Here is an 18,140-nt window from a genome sequence, read left to right as displayed (position 1 = left end):
TCAAGTTTTTATGAAAATTTGAGCTTTTGAGGTCCAGGTTTCCTCTCCGTACAGCAGTTCTGACCACGCATGACATTCCACGAATCCTATTCTGAGGTGTAGGTTTAGTTTTCTGTTTAATAATTGTCAACAGCTTTCTTTCGTGACCAATGGGACTTAGTACTTCGTCGCTGGTGATTATCATCAGTTCAGGGTACCTTCAGGATGCGTCTTTAGAGTAATATCTCAAATACCTCAAGTTTTTTTTGAAAATTTGAGCTTTTGAGGTCCAGGTTTCCTCTCCGTACAGCAGTTCTGACCACGCATGACATTCCACGAATCCTATTCTGAGGTGTAGGTTTAGTTTTCTGTTTAATAATTGTCAACAGCTTTCTTTCGTGACCAATGGGACTTAGTACTTCGTCGCTGGTGATTCTCATCAGTTCAGGGTACCTTCAGGATGCGTCTTTAGAGTAATATCTCAAATACCTCAAGTTTTTTTTGAAAATTTGAGCTTTTGAGGTCCAGGTTTCCTCTCCGTACAGCAGTTCTGACCACGCATGACATTCCACGAATCCTATTCTGAGGTGTAAGTTTAGTTTTCTGTTTAATAATTGTCAACAGCTTTCTTTCGTGACCAATGCGACTTAGTACTTCGTCGCTGGTGATTATCATCAGTTCAGGGTATCTTCAGGATGCGTCTATAGAGTCATATCTCAAATACTTCAAGTTTTTTTGATAATTTGAGCTTTCGAGGTCCAAGTTTCCACTTCGAAACAGCACTTCCACTATTCAACTCAAATTTATGCGTTATTTTTGCGCCATTACTGGGGAAGCATTGCTCTAAGTCCAGAAGGTGAGAAAAAAATAAGCAATAGACGTCATATTTTAAATATATTCTTTATAATATTACAAAAAATATACATCATATTTAGATACATACAAGTTTATATATTTTTTTTAGTCTGCTGTAAACAAAATGAGCAAAATAACCATTGACTAGTATATTAAATTTTTGCACAGTCGTACAGGAATATTTATTTGAAAATGTCGTCCAGAACATCATCTTGACTCCTATTTTCAAAACAATATTCGCATTTTCAATTCATTCATTATTTGGATTTGTCTATGACATTATTGTGACTGGTACACAGTCGCACGCCATTTGACGTCGCCATTCATTATATATTGGAAACTATAAAAAATAGTGGGAAGAAAAATGTGTTTTCGGAAGAAGAATTAGACATAGAAAGTTATACAATGTTCTAGAATTATCGTAAAAGCACGAGACGGGAATTAAATATTTAAAAATATTTATACAAAAAGAGTATCACAAATATAAATGACTTGAGGTAACCTAATGTTTTGTAACTATTGCCCGAGTTACATAATTCCGTATTACAATAACAATATTCGATATTGGACGTTCTAGTTCCTTTATCATCCAATTTATGACATCCCGGTGTGTATGGTTCTTCTACTGATACCTCTTGGTGCCATTCACCGTGATGGTAGTTTTGAATGACATGTTTCTGATTGGCACAATCTCTTTCCGTACCATTTATAGTAGCTAAAATTTATCGCAATTAATCGAATTAAATCGAATTGTTTTCATATATATATATATATCATAATTACTTACTGGGAATTTTGGCGCTAGTGATTTTCTTTGTACAGAACGTTGAATAAGGACATGTCACGATGAATTTTTCAGAATAATCGAAATCTTTGCATAGTCTAACAGGCTCGGTACTATAATATTGAGGCAGTGCTGCTAAACATTTGTAACATCTGATAGTGCTCTCGACTGTAGGAACATCTGAAAATCGATTATTGTTCGATGAATTATGGAAATTTCATTCTTAAACCGGATTGTCACTACGCGAAAAACTGCCTTCGGTCGACTGGACGAATCGTTTCGGGTCCAGGCGGAAATAGTTTCGAGATAAGTACGAAGGCGAAAATCGTTTCGCGAAACAGTTTCTCGCTGCGACAACCCCGGCTTTAGAACGACATTTTTAAATTTAGAACATAAAATTATAAACATTAAATACTGGTATTATTTTTTTGGGACGAAATACATATATTAACATAATTTTTATATAAATCAGATTATTTTGACACATCTGCGTCTTAATTTTATGTAAAACACTTGACAACGTTGTAACTCATGCAAATATCAAAATGGAGGCGATGCGCGCTCGTCTAAGGTTATTCTCCCCTCCATATATCCGGTTTCAACGTTTTAGCGGGAATTTTGAAAATTATTATTATTTGTCTCAATTTCATTCAAATTTGTTTCAAGGAAACATTTTTCGGTGATAAATAAAATTGAAAGTATTGAATTGACATTGTATCATTGTTACAATTAAGCAAAAAAGTGATCAATAATAATAATAACAGCTTTCTAGGTCATTTGAACCACGCCTACACATAAAAAAAGTATTTAATCCAAGGTTAATACGTAACCTATCGATTTGTAAATATTATTTTTAATTACGAAATATTTTTAAATAATTTACGATATTGGTGAGAAAAAAATGTTTTTTTTGTAATATTAGTTTAAAATTTTTGACCAATCTATAGTATATTTGTATTTGCGAAACCTAATTTATAATTTCCGATCTTTTATTGGTTCTTTATAACCATAACCTGCACAGAACAATGAGAAATGGTTTGGATAGGCCAAAAGACCTGTGTATTGGAAATTACATGTATGTATGTATAGATTTGAGGTCTGGATAGATCCAAAGGATCTATTCAGTCCCCCTTTCTTGCTACGATACTGAATAACCCAGTGTTCACAGCTGATCTGAATGTAGAATAACTTTAATCGCCAAAGATTTTCATCCTCTAGTTCATATACTCCCAGTTGTATCTAACACTTTGAGAGAATATGGTTCCAGCGCTGATCATGAGTTAGTCTGACGTTTCCAGAATTTACCGTCATTACCAAGAGACTGTATGGTATGACCCTTTCTTCCTGAGATACCAGTTTTCACAGCAGATTCATCAATCCCTTCCTTAAAAACTCCAGAATGTGGGATAGCTTTAATTACCAGAGATCTTCGTCTTCTATTTCATACATTTCGAGGTGTAGTGCTTTGGAGCTCTTCAGTGTTTTACACTTCCAGAGAATGTGGATAGAGGTTTCGTCCTCTGTGCAACAAAATCTGCACGCAGCGTTATCTGCTAGGTCCAACGTCTTCAGGTGTTTGCTGAGGCGACTGTGGTGTCCCGATAGAACTCCTGTTGGTATTCGTAGAATGTTCTCCGTTAGGTTCATAATTGGATAATTGAAGATTACATAGCTATATCATAAGATTCTTCCCAACAAATTTCACCAAAAATACATTTTTTTTAGTAATGATGTCCAAGTTGTGTATCCTTTCCAGTTTAGTTTAGTTGCAACACACGCCACCCTACGCCACGCCACGTTATCCCAAGTGGGACACTATTCGATACGTGGCGTGGGCTAGCGAGGCGTGTTGCTAGTGGCTTTCGGCCTTTACCCTGAAACACTTTATGAAAAGTTTTATTGAAAAAATAGGTTTTTGTTGGAAAAAGCATCTCAAAAACAGGCGAAATCGTAGTATAGAGACGAAATTACATTAAGACTGTACTATATACTATTTTTTTTTTGTATATAACCCTGTATAACATTCGTAATAATGTTAGGGCGTCAAACGAAACGTTCCAAACGTACAATGATCTAATAAGGGTTCTTGACTTTTTAACGTTAATGACTGTTCTCATTTTTATCAACGGAGTATATTATACGAGGGCGTTTCGACAACTATTCAATTTTATTTATAACTCTATTCACTTATGAGGGTTGTTTGAAAAGTTTCCAACGTAAAAAATAAAAAAAGGCATATAATCATGTCTATTTTTTAACCCTTTCTTAATAATTTTTTAAACCGGCGATAGTAGAGTGCTTTTGACACGGTGCTTTTAACAATTTTGATCATATAATTTCAACAAAGCGCTTCAGTGACAACCTCAGAATTTCGTGGTTTATTTTGCTCTAAATGATCGTTGTTGCTTCTTTATGTTTTCCTCCTTTTGTCTTCAAGGCATTTCTACACGGAATTCGGTTGCAATCCTAGAAGATCTTCTCTTTGATTTTGGACAGACATATATCTCGCAAGGTTCATCGATAGCAAGTGATAAAGCGAAAGAAAGTTGAATATCTTTCATCTGTAAATATGCTACATTCGAAGAAATTTTAGCTAATATATTTCAACAGATAATGGCGAATCTTTGATCTTTTTTTTTTCTCGTTTGTTTTTGAAATCACGGAACAGTTCTTTAGATGCACGTATGAAGCAATCATCGACATTATCACCATTTTGTGAATGGTTTTTCTTTTCTTGCAATATCGACTGATACAGCGGATTTTTACCGATTTACATTATTGGTATATTGAGAACCCGGACGACCACCAAAGAGATGGATGGACAGCTCCCAAGAACTGATACAGAGTAACCTACAAAACTAATGAATCAAAAAATCATGAGATCTTAAAAATGAAGAAGACGAAGTTTTATTGCATCTAATTACTAGAACTTGATCGCTGTTTTTGTTCCTAGTCGACATTTTTTTTGTTCTTCGCCGGTTGGATATTTACTATCAAAGTTGGTATGTTTTTTAGTGAAATGTTTCTCTAAATTTGATTTCTTAGCAATCCCGATTGAATTCTTGCCGCTCTTCTACCGTGATAAACCTCGTTTATAGATTCAAAAGGATTTTCAAATATTTTTTTTTTTCGATAAAATATATAATATTTGCTTATGAAACTAAACACCCGCGACTTCGTATCGAAAAAGCCGCAGCTTCGATTCGAAAAAGCTTCGTATGGACTTATTTCCTTTCTACGCATTGCTGTACTTTTTTCGGAATATCGATACGTATACTAAAACTCGTATATGTCAGATTTATTCAAAATTTTGACAATTGACATCAAAATAATTACGGGAACTGACTATATGAAGTGAATTTTGTATCGAACCGCCCTCGTATATATTTGTCCCTTTTCTTTTTGATCGAAACTTTGTTCGTATAAATTGTCGATTGTAAAAATCTGATGTAGCGGGCCCACGTCTTCCCATCGTCGTAACTACCGTGATTAGCACTTCCTCTTTCGATGTCTGTCTCTTTGTACTCTATGCCGGATGTCCCTTATATCATTAAAAAAAAAACAATTCACTCTGTACCCGATACCTTTTAAAGAAACAAAACTACTTGTTGCTATGAGTATTAAAATATTTGGTATTGTTTGAAATCTGTATCGATTATTAATAATTTAATAGTAGCAGGGAGTAAAATCTTGAAAATTCGGTGGCTGAATGATGATTTTATCGAAAAAAATCAGTTTTATTATCGTAGTGAAAAATCCATGAATTGTACACACAAAAATTCGGTCATTTAAGACGAATTTCACCTCGTAGATGCCTCAAATTGGCCGAGTTACACTCCTTATTGACTGTTCGACCTTCTAAGACGAATTTATGGTAAACTACATCACAGTATTCAAAGAAAAACGTTTTCGTTGTGGTTTTTACGATTTCGACTCATTTTGATAGCGCAATTCGTTAGATTTTTTCGTTGTCTTGCTGGAAGATCAATTTTTCTGCCGATCAGAATGTAGTACATTGTCATTTAATGTTTTTTATAGTCTTCTTTCCTCGAAATCCTCAAAAAACCTCAAACTTTGACTCATCACACCATAAAATTCTATTTGACATCTTAGATTTCTTCACTTCCAAAAAAGACAGCTTCCCTTAATCTCCTTTTCACTGCAGAAGTTCTCAAAGGCAGATCTGTAGATTCATTGATCTGAGCTGGTGAGTCGTCGATCACGTTCACTGATAAATACGAAACGTTTATCTTTGGCAGTCCGCCCTTAACATTTTCTATCCCCCAAGCTCCTGGTAGTTATTTTTGCGACTTGTATTCGATTTTGTTTTTCGAAAATATCAAAGTAGTATTGTTGAAACTGATCACATTAAGATTTTTGCTATTAGCGACCAAAAACTCACGGACATCACCCCGTATCTCTTGAAGACGTTACGAAAATATTGATCAAAGTAGTTGACAAAAATGATGATAAGATTTCAAAAAAATCAAGAATTTAATCAAAATTTCATGAAATTTGATTAAATAAATGCAATATCAATTTGGGACACTCTATAATTAATAAAATGGAATAAAAACAACAACAAATTTTGTCGTAAACAAAACTGATAAACCATCTTTTTATGTTAAAACATATGACTCACAAACGAATAGCTGTTGATTTGAAAAAAAAAAAAATGTAAATGAAATATTTTTTCATATGGAAATGAACCCGATAAAACTGTCCAACACGCGACATATAAATTCGGCGAAATTATGACGTAGGTGTCGCTAAATTTTTATATAGATACGAGGTCATTCGAACAAGTATTTCACATAGTGAAATTCATGGGTTCTAAACATAACAAAACAAGATTATAACTGAAATGAACACTTTTCAAAACGTCTGTATTTCACCCCTTGACTCGACCTTGAGCTTCGCGAACAAAAAATAGTCGGACGGCGACAGATCAGGGCTGTATGGTGGGTGTTCAATCTCTGTTAAGAGACACATCTCTCTGATTTTGCCGTGTCACTTTTTCGATAATTTTTTGACGCAAATGTCAGAATTATCATTACCTGTACGTGGATCATCTATTTCCCATCGAAACAACTATAGCGATCTATTTATTATACGAGACCAATAAGTCCAATAAACCAAGTTCGATGATACAACGTGATTCCATAACAACCATTTTGTTATCAAGTTTTTCATGCTCCAAATCACACTACATCAAAATAAACTAAAGATTCTATTTCAGTTTGGTCTAAATCATGTCCAATTTTTGGTTTTATAAAAGCAGCTACCCTAATGTGTATATGTCAAATTTGACAGTCAAAACATGGAATTGATGGGTTATCCGCTGTACACTCCTTGTTTGGCACCAAATGATTTCTTTTTATTCCCGTAGTACAAAGATAAATTACGAAGTCAACGTTTTTGTTCACCCTCAAAAGCGGTTGGTGCGTTCAAATCATTTGTTTTGGAGGTAACTGAATCGGAACGGAAAAATTGGTTTAAACATATGTAAAAGTGCATTGATTTTAACGGAGAATATTTCGAAAAACGATAATGCCATATCCAATTATAAATATTTGTTTTTCTTTGTGTATTTCAAAACTTCAGTAGCAACCCTCGTACACTATTTGTCAAATAAGATCTTTTTGACGTCACATCGTTAACGTTTGTCAATTTTAATCAAAAATAAAAAAAATTTTCAATAATTTGCATAAATTTCGATGAAGCTCAATCCAAATTTATTCTTTATAGTACGGTCAATTTATACATTCGAAGTTACATAAATTCCCATCAAGCTGAAAGTCAGTAAAATTGTTTAAAATACAATTGAACATAGAATTTGAATGTTCCACATCATTTCCATGTATGAAAAAAATTTTATCAAGGTCAAAGGTCAAAAAAATGAGTTCTCAGCAAAACGGTGAGTTTTATCATAAAAATACTTCAGACGAGAATTGTAGATCTTAAAATTATTTACAAAAAACGTATCAATACTTTTTTTCCTAAGAGCCACCGTTTCTGAGATATAACGAAACAAAAATTAACTCAAATCTAACTTTTACAACTTTTTGCATCGTTATATCTCAGAAACGGTGGCTCATACGTTTTTTGTAGATAATTTTCTGATCTACAATTTTTGTCTAAGATATTTTTATGATAAAACTTACCGTTTTGCTGATAATCGCGAAAAACTCATTTTTTTGACCTTTGATCGTGAATAAAATTTTTTCCATACATGGAAATGATAGGGAACATTCAAACTTTACTGATTTTCAGCTTGATTGGAATTTATGTAACTTCACTCTTATTTTTTTGGTCTAATTTGACCGGACTATTATATGGAAAAGTTGTTAATAGATTGATTTTATGATCATACTTCCCCGGACTATAACAAACTTTGTTCATCTTCACGCTGTTGACGATAATATGAATTGATCGATTATATTAAAAAATACTTTTTATTTTCGAATGAAGTAGTTCTTCGGACCGGTTAAAATTTTTTTCGGGGACAACTTGTATAGGTAATCCGAATGAACGTTGCGTTATTTATATCCATTTAAAGTTTAAGAAAACGTCCAAGTCATGGTCAACAACAATCTACTTTGTCTTTCTTCAATTTCTACATACCCGGTGTGTGTTTTTTTACTTTTTTTGAATTCGAAATTAAATCCGGCGTGTAGTAAATCGACTATTAGATAATTTGTTACGGTCAATTTTGCAATTCGATTTTTACTCAATCATCGTAATTACATCATAAACACTCCGAATAATTTGATAATATTATTACTTACTATACAGGGTGTCCCACGACGAGTTAAAAATATCTGTATATATGGGAAAATACTTATAGTAGAATCATGAAAATTTCTACGTTTGGGTTTTCGATTACGATCTTTTTAACTAAAATATTGGCCGACTACCGGTTCTGTCAGTCGACTGACTTTGTTATTTTAAATAGAACACTCTGTATATTAGTATATTTTTGAAATCTACGTAAAATTTTATTATACTTTTGTCTAAATTTTTTTTCGAAATATACATACTTTTTGAGTTATTAATTTTTGGTTTCTGTTCGGATACTTTTAGCAAGGTCGGAAGTATTTGAATATATGTTGAAAAATTTTTCATTTTATACAGGGTGTGTATAAAAAGTGTTCAAAGTTTAACTTATAAATATCAAATTTCTTTATTTTTTTTTAAATAGATCACTCGGTTTTTCCTATTTTACTGCATTCAGGGGTAAAAAATAAGGCAAATTAATATATACATACACCTTATCCTTATCCAGATTTCAAATGTTTTCTGTAAATTTTTAGAGATGCAATTTTGACCCGTTGATACACCCTGTATAAAAAAAGAAATTTTTCAACATAGATTCAAATACATCTGACCTTGCTAAAAGCAACCGACCAAAAAAAATTTTCATATCTTTAAGGGTAAACTCGTAAAAAAATAATTTGTAACTGGGTCTGCAACTGATAAAATTTTTTACAAAAAAATTAATAACTCAAAAAGTATGCATTTTTCGAAAAAAAGTTTTCTGACAAAAGTATACTAAAATTTTACGTAGATTTCAAAAATGTATTAATATACAGGGTGTTCCATTTAAACTAACAAAGTTACAGTCGACATGATTTTACTATAAGTATTTTGTTATATATACAGATAGTTTTAAGTCCTAGTGGGACACCCTGTGTATTTCGTAAAACTTTATACAAAAAAAAACTGTAACAAAAGGCATTGCCCGCAATAAAACAGACTAATAAGGGAGAGATCGGAGGCTAAATTTTGCATGCGCAAGTTCTATAAAGACCGAGTTGTTGAGAGGATGGAAATTATTGAGGATGGCCCATGTATCTGTCATGACAAAACGTGCTCGTCGATTAGACACATTTTCCGAAGGAATAACCGATACAAGAAAGATTTTTTTTGTTACGTCGTATCTGCTTTCGGATTACGAAACTATGTTTACCGAATTTCAACAACAATTCCCGAACACGCCGCTACCGAATCGTTCAACAGTATGAAAGACGTACCAGAAATTCTTAAAAACGGGCTCTGTTGACGACGCGCCGCATTCTGGACGACGGGAATCTGTAACAACTAACGAAAATATCAAAACAGCGGGCGTTAGCTAGAGTATCAGAAAGAATCTGCAGTGCGGTTATCGGTAGAACTTGAAATATCGATCTCAATTCTTACATCTTCATTGAAGAAGGATTAAACCTGAGTGGAGGGTGTGTGTGTGGGCAGGTACTTATGCGGGAGGTCTCGTGGGTTTATGGGGGTCATGTGACGGGCCAAAGTTATATGGAAATGCTCGAAGATTCACGTGGGCAAATGGAGAACGATCAAATACTCTGTCATTCCGAACTGCCATTGAAGAAGAATTTGAAACTCTTCGCGGACAGCTTAACGTGCTTCGCCGTTGAAAAAATCGCAAATAACAAATTAAAGGAACTGTTATTTTTAAACTAGTTAGTAGATGTTCTCATCTCTATACTTCCAATTGATATAATCAATTAAACTTTTTAAAACAACTTCTCTGTTAATTGTTAATCTATAGTGGACTAAATAAAATTTGATCTAACATGTTTAAATTTCTTAAACGATACATTAATATTAAATAATATTGAATAAATTCAAGTTCTTTACGTAGACGATGATTCATATTGTTTTTTATATATATATAACATGCGGTTTCTATCTTCCGTTTATCGAATTCCGTTTAATATGATTCACTAGCCGACATAGGAATACCGCGAAATATTTTAGGCCAAGAGCCGGATTTTTTTTTGTAAAAAATGTACGGGAACAGGTATGGATGTAAATCCAAGTGGGCGTCATGGGGGGGGGGGCTTCATTTCAGCCGCCATCTTGAAAAACACGTTTTATTAAATATGTCGCAAACCGCGCATCGTATTACAAAAATTGTAGAGATCATTATTGTAGATAATAATATTGGCAATCTTTTTTATTTGAAAACATTTTTAATCGATCATTGTCCATTAACTAAATATTTAGCAAAAACCATATTGAAAAAAGTTTGGAGCGTTATAATTACAAACCTATGCGTTATACAAAAAATAGTTTCTAATAAAAAAGATGGCAAATATTATTATCTACAATAATGATCTATACAATTTTGTTGCACGATGCGCGGTTCGCGAGATATTTAATAAAACGTGTTTTTCAAGATGGCGTCTGAAGTGAAGCCCCCCTCATCACGCCCACTTGGATTTACATTCAGGGGATACCTGTTTTTATCATATTCTACTTTTTTGGTTGGGGCTCTTGGACTATTTATTAGTTTTCAGTAGTTTAGTTGCAACTGCAATATTTTCTATCATCACCAGCAAAAGATCTATTAGGATAATTGATATTGAAACCAATTTTCAATCGGGAAAACCGATTCTTCTGAATGGATCTCGGCCAAAGTTAATACGCATTAAAAATAAATAATAGATACTCTAGAAACTAAATTTATTCAAAGAGCTAAATTTATCAAATACGTAACGTGATAAACATAACAGATAAACCATTCGAAATGGCGATGAATTATCTTCCGCAAACTCGATATGCATATAAAAATGGTTCGAAGCAAGCTCAAGGAACTTGATTGGGCTTTCCAGGACCAAAATCTCCATACCATTATTTTCCAGACAGAGTTCCTGTCAATAAACATATGATCTTACATTCTCTAAGTGGCCTCGAAAGTCCTAAACCTTATAGTAGGAGGGTGAACGAACTCTAAGCATAAGAAAAGACATTGATCTGCTTTCTCTATAGCTTGCTCTTAGAATCTATGCCTATCATCTTTAGTGCCTAAGTAAAGGCTGAAACCCATTAGCAACACTCCACGCCACGTGTCGAATTCATTCGTTTTTTCCATTTAATTCAATACATCTGAGAATTTTGAATCGTCCCACGTGAGATAGCGATAGCGCCTGAGTGTGGACGCACCGAATTAAATAGGAAACCATATGCACACATATTCGACACGTGGCGTGGGGTGGCGTGTTGCTAATGGGTTTCAGCTTTTACTTGAGAAACGCTTACGGACCTCTAGAGGTAGCAGAGTAATTTCCTGTACAATCCAGAAAAAAGTTTCAGTACCTCGAAGGAGTAGTGCTAATAATTTGGAAAGTTAGACAAAAAACCAACCTAACCTAACCTAACCAATTGAGGGTATTTAATTTTTACACAAATGTATGCCATTCCCGTTTATTTCAAGTTGTTCTTGTTTGCCATAATATTTTTGATTGTTGATTATTTTTGATGCGCACCACTTACATTTAATTGTCAAACGATATGTCATATTTGACACATTTCGATTATTTTTAGCGAGGTTACTGGTTGATTGACGCATTGTTTAAGATTGTCAAAATTTCACGTAAATCTCACATATTAGTTCCAATATTTATATAAAAATAGTTTCGTTGTTAGATTAACACGAAGAAAAAAATTTTTTGGCGATGTTAATTGAAAAACAATGAAAAAAATTAGGGAAAATTTCCATATCCTAGAATCCCACTTAATGATATGTAATAGTTAAATCTGTAAGGTTAGTGCTGCAATCGTTCAATGCTGATCAAAAGTTCCCTCGCAAACGTAAAGTCAATGGTAATTTTACGGACGTTAGAAATTGCCGCAAAAATTTAAAAAGTCTAAATTATTAGTTTCATCCTGTTTTTGTATTTCAAAGTTGAAACGTTTTTGGTTATTTTGAAAAAGGGAAAACGATAACTGACCAATTTTTTGTTGATTTTCTGAAAAGTTTTACCGAATTTTAGCCGAAACAAACTTCATGATAATGCGCCTGCCATTTCCATCTAAAAATTTTAATCTCGCTGGTAAAAACGTAACTACTCATCAAAAATCGCCTCCTTGTTAATTTCGAAATATTTTATTTCATTTAAGATGTAGAACACAATTAAAAACTACCCCAAATATCACTTTTTTTTAATTTGATCTCAAAATGGTTTGAAAAAAAACAAAAATTGTGAATATTTTTTCTCAACAGTCCAAAAAAATTGGTTGTTAAATTACATATTTTGTGTAGGTTCTTGAGACTTTTTTTGAAATTTTTTTAAAAGGGGCCATCCATAAAGTACGTCACACGTTAATGGGGAGGGAGGGTATCACCGAAGTGTGACATCGTGTGACAAGGGGCATGGGGGGATCAATAGTTTTGTGACGTCACATGTTAAAATTTAAAATACTATAACGCAAAGTTTGAATGTGAATTGAAAATTTAAAAAGTATTATGAAATGTTGGACTTTATGTTGATTTTATTAGATTATTATTTAATAAAAATGAAAATAGCTGTTTTCTCTCGTATATTTAAATACATACATAAATTTAAAAAATGTGTGACGTCACATCAAGAGGGGGGGTTATAAAAATGTGACAACCTGTGACAAGGACGGGGGGAGGGGTTCAAAAGTCCTAAAATTCGTGTGACGTACTTTATGGATGGCCCCAAAGGTATAGAAATAGTTTTTTTCGGATTTTCGGAAAGGCATTAAAAGTTATGGAAAAAAAAACTAGGATCTTCCCATTTCACATAAACTAGGTTTTTCGCTATTACTGATATTTACAAAGTTAGGGTGGCTGAAGCTTAAGGGATGATAATAATGATAGCTTTAAAAAAATTTCGCTGAAAAATTATTCCATTGAGAAAAGTCGTTGAAAATGAATTTTTTTATAACAATTTGAGTGAAATCAAGATTCATAAATTTTTAAACACGATTTTTTTGGAAAAATCGTATTTTTTCGGGGAATTATGATTTTTTAAAACTTTAATTATCATCTCTCAAAATCCAGCCACTATTAGCAAAACTCAAAATGGCTATTTCTGTGTAAAATTAAAAAGATATTTTGGACACGAGTACGATTTCCGTGGCGCCTGGATTTGACTATGCCATTTTGTAAATCGACCCAATAAGTCGGAAATATAGAATAAATTTTTTTAATATCTCGCTTCGTTTTCGAGATATCGATACTTGAAGTTGGAAACATTTATTTTTATTCAATATTTGTATATATCAACCTAACCTAATCTAACTTAATCTCGTGGTGGATTTTGAGTGCAAAAAATTCAAAAATCGTGAATTTTTCACAACCAAAATTATTTTAGTTTTGTTTTATTATTTTTTTTTCTTATGGGGGGCTTCGCCGCGAGGAACGGGTGAGTTTGGAGAGAGGATATTGGGGGCAGATAAATTCGGAGCGGATAAGATTTGGAACGATTTTTTACGATCATTATTCTTATTCAGTTGATTTTGTCGTTGAAAACAACAAAACAACCGACAATTCTTTATGAAAAACATCAAATTATTCATGTATTTATCGTATGTTAAATTATATTCATCACAGAGTAATGGAATTTATCAAAAATGGCTTTTCTTGTTATAAAAATCTGTTTTTTTAAATATAATATATATATAATATTGAAATTGAAAAAAAAAATTCTGTTTATTAAATTACAAGATTCATATTGAATTCGAAGTGATAAAATATTCATTTAAAAGGAAATATTGAACGCCACCTGTTCAATTTTGAACTAACGTTTGATTATAACTTTAAGTATCAATATCTCGAAAACGAAACGAGATATCGAAAAATGTCATTCTTCATTTTCGATTTATTTTGGCCTAATTAAACCTAATCCGAAAATCGTACTCTCCCCCAATTTTGATTTGAAGATTTTTTTTTATGATTTTCACCGTTTCTCTAAAATTCAAAAAAAACACTCAACTTCTTGACTGATCTATTTCGGATACTTCACAGGAATTTATATTAAAATATTTACTAGGAAAATAATATCTGAATAATATAATAAATATAATTTACACAATTTACCGGCTTATATATTATATATTATATAATATGCTTACTTTTTAAAAATATGACGCTTATCACAGTCAAAACAAAATTAATCCTAATACCCTTCGTCATCTTCTCCTTAGAATTATCATTAATAAATCCTGTATCTAAATTTTATTTTGTCGATTCATTCATCAGCTTTGCATGTTTTTCACACTTGTCGCGTAAACTGAAATAACTTTTATTTATTTTCCCAACATTTCCTAATCCTCGAAACCGCGTTACACCATAAACATTTTTTTGCGAGCAAAAATCTTGAACAAGAAAAAAATCGCGTTAGTCAGTACGCACCGCTCGAACGCGTTATGTAGACTGACTTGGAAATAGTGGATTCAAAATCGCGACGGCTTTGAGTAACACGAAATTCGCCGCCGCCGCGATGTGCAAGCGTTCAACTCGTTGATTTGTTTCCAGGGCCATTGTGATTACAATACGATGAGAAATGTTTTTTAGGCCAGTTCGTTCGTTCGTTTATTTGACCAGAAATAATACACCGCATTATATCCCAATAATAAATATTCGGAGTAGTCCGTTGAAATTTTACACTTTTTGTCATCGGGATTTGTCGCGCATGTTAATACAGTGCGGCGTTGTTAACCTTTGTACATAGTGATTCATATAATTCAGTACTTGACATCGTGTTATGTCGCAATTCTATTAGGACTGGCTTATAATGTAAAGTTAACACGCTTGGTATACGTCGAATTAGTTATAGAGAACCGCTATAGACGTTTTTTCCCCATTACTTTTCTATAATTTACGGTAAACGTACGCAAATATACCATATTCCACTTCCTACCTACATAATTTAAAGAACTACGAGTAAATAATAAATCTTTATACACTGCGTACCAAATTTAATTTTCAGTAACACAGAAACCAAATAGTGCAGGTATTTTAGCTCAAAATTATGTCAAACCTCCCGAATTTTTTAATGCAGCTCCGATTCTCATAAAAATTTAGAATTAAGTTCGTCTTACCCTCCACATGAAGATCTACATGGTCGCAAGGTGTACAAATTGTTTTTAAGTAGTGAAAACCACCCCTTATCGAAAAATACCAATATTATAGTTTTTCCTATTTAATTTTCAATTCAAATGTTTTTCGTTTATGCAGCATAAATATCTTAACATATTGTATAATAGAAAATTTATATATTTTGAAGTATCAACCCTTAAAAATCTTTAAAAACTACCCTTCTCATGAAAATATTATAAGAAAAAATCTTTCATCATTTTTACTGTGAAAAATTCATAGCATCTTAATAAAATTGAATTGGTTATTAATTTTTATTACTCGACCCTTAAAAACTACCCCTTTGCAGAAAATAAAATAAAAAAAAATATTATAATAACTGCCAACTTTTAGATTTTGTATTCTTTTTGATATTAGAGTTTTTTGTTTTGCAAAATACCTTAATTAATTGGAAATGATCTAATTCTAATAGAAATAAGTCACATGACACATAATTTATTTACTCGAAGAAACATTTGATGAAAAAATAATTTCACTTGATAGTCTGATTATTTGGCCAACCAGATTGAGTGATTTGACCTCATTGGATTATTTTCTTAGGGGTTATGTAAATTCACTTGATTGATCATCCACCGTATAGCCCTTATCTGGTACCGTTCGACTATTTTTTGTTAGCAAAACTGGAAACCACGTTAAGGGGTAGAAGATTTGAAAAATGATCTCATTTTTTTTTTATTTATGATTTTCATACATGGTTTAAAAGTTTCAGATAAACAAAATCCAATGGGTTATCTGGTTTTTTTAATTAGACGCATTATCAATGTTTATTTCCGATTCTATTTTCTACACTGTTGATAATATTGATTAGTTCACGACAGATGTAAAAAATAACCTAAAACATCCATCGAGTAAAAAAAAACAAAAATTAAGTAAATAATCTTTTACGTAAGACATGCCCCATTTTTGAACGTGTTTATTATTTATCTGGTTAGTTTCTTTAAAAAAATAAAAATAGTCGAGATATCTACATCCTTTATGAGGGTTGTTCACGAAAATAGGGAACAAATACCGTACAGAGAAACCTGCAGTTTGGTTAACTTATGGTAAAATACGAGGGAGATTCAAATGGGATCGAAACGACACATTCATGAAAATTTTCTATGCCTGTACTAGTTTTTTTGGATAACTCTGTATTTCTAGAGCGTTGGTCTACAATCTTTCTGAGGTATGGGCCAAAAACTGTAAAAGGTGTGAAAATTTGAACAAAGAATGCCAAAAAACATAGATGGCGAGAAAATCTAAAGTATAGCAAAACTTTCCTCTAAACCCCAATTATTTTTGCAGTTTCACTTCACTAGTTACACATTTTTGCCACCTCTCCGGATGCCGGCGCCATGACCTGCAGATAGAACGGTCTTTGCCTTCTTTGGAGCCGGTTCTCCCCTTTCGGCTTTGTTTCTGTGAAATATTACCAAACCTTCGATAGAAACATTCTGACGACGTTGATTTTGTTCCACTGTGAGCACCAATCTTGCACACAACTTTAATATGCGATATACCGCACTTTTTGAAATGTCTACTATGTCTAAGAGCTCACGCACTTTCAGTCGACGCTCATCCAGTATTGCTGTGGATTTCCTTTAACATTTCTGGAGTTGTCACCTCAGAGATCGTCTCATTTGAACTCTACTACAAAATATTTTGCCGTTGATACTGAACAAACAGTCTCACCCGGAGTAGAATCTAGTTCCAATTTTTATATTAGTTGGGCTAATGCACATAACGATGACCAATTTTGTGCCGAAAACGTTCACTAATGATGGCTGCCAAACAATTAAGAAACACAACGGGGAGTCTTCAAATTTGAAACACATGCTGTGTAGATTGTGTACCGCCATCTCTAGGTCAAGGCAGGTACTTGTGGAACCATCCTCGTAGGTGGTGAAGTTAGTGTTTCAAAAGTATGGATGTTGTTGTTAGCTTATTGGCGATTAGATGAGACGTTGGTTAGTTTTTTGCCTAGTTTACCAATCAAAATGTTTCTTGTTATCTTAGATGATTTTGGCCAGTATACGAGTTTTAGGATTGTAAATATATATGATAATCCACTAATTAACTGATCATTTTGATTTTGTTGTTTGCAGTTAACGGATATAGTGAACCTCTGGAGCCCCAACGGAGAGCTTCCTCTAGATTTAGCACTTAGGTCTCACAACGAAAGTATAGCAGTCACTTTAGTACAACACAACGCAGACATCAACATGAGAGATAATAATGGGGATACTCTATTACATCGAGCCATCAAAACGGAAGATTCGTTTTCGGCGATGTTTTTATTGGAACAAAATTGCGATGCAACTTTATCTACGAGGTAACTCGAGTCATATCATAAAGGAATGTTGTTACCCTATCTTATATTATAGAAATGAAAATGATTCGCCGTTACATCTAATCGCAGGGGCTAATAATATCGAAAATTGCGAGAAAATAGCCGAGAAGTTGATTAATAGAAATGTCAACGTCAACGCTCAAAATCGTCAAGGATTGTAAGTATATATAAATAACTTTCCAAATATACCTCGTATACTAAATATAACAATTTTTTATGTATAGTATAATTAATTAATTTTCTCGATATTCAAACTATTTCTTTATACAAGG

At 32.9% G+C, this 18,140-nt stretch overlaps 2 protein-coding genes across 2 annotated transcripts in view; one reads left to right on the top strand and one right to left on the bottom strand.

The window, feature by feature from the left end:
* LOC130447287 (rabankyrin-5) overlaps window positions 1-18,140 on the top strand; it is a 35,987-nt gene that overhangs the window by 3,255 nt on the left and 14,592 nt on the right. The window contains exons 3-4 of the mRNA XM_056784020.1: window positions 17,624-17,850; window positions 17,903-18,025. Coding sequence (XP_056639998.1) covers window positions 17,624-17,850; window positions 17,903-18,025 — 350 coding nt within the window. The remainder of the gene's footprint in view (window positions 1-17,623; window positions 17,851-17,902; window positions 18,026-18,140) is intronic.
* Window positions 857-14,902, bottom strand: LOC130447295 (uncharacterized). The gene is made up of 3 exons (XM_056784033.1): window positions 14,516-14,902; window positions 1,622-1,798; window positions 857-1,549 (listed from the first exon to the last, which is right to left on the bottom strand). Exons 1-3 carry the CDS (start codon window positions 14,574-14,576, stop codon window positions 1,284-1,286), a joined length of 504 nt encoding a protein of 167 aa, XP_056640011.1. The 5' UTR covers window positions 14,577-14,902; the 3' UTR covers window positions 857-1,283.

This window comes from Diorhabda sublineata, chromosome 1 (assembly GCF_026230105.1).
Source record: "Diorhabda sublineata isolate icDioSubl1.1 chromosome 1, icDioSubl1.1, whole genome shotgun sequence".
NCBI classification, from domain to species: Eukaryota; Metazoa; Arthropoda; class Insecta; order Coleoptera; family Chrysomelidae; genus Diorhabda; species Diorhabda sublineata.
Note: the sequence above shows the minus strand (reverse complement) of the source record. Positions and strands in the feature narration are given on the sequence as shown.

Coding starts and splice junctions, on each gene's coding strand:
- LOC130447295 (XM_056784033.1), bottom strand. CDS start 14,576: ATGACGAAGGGTATTAGGATTAATTTTGTTTTGACTGTGATAAGCGTC. Junction 1,799..14,515: donor AAGCGTCATATTTTTAAAAA/GTAAGCATATTA, acceptor ATCGATTTTCAG/ATGTTCCTACAGTCGAGAGC. Junction 1,550..1,621: donor CACTAGCGCCAAAATTCCCA/GTAAGTAATTAT, acceptor GATAAATTTTAG/CTACTATAAATGGTACGGAA.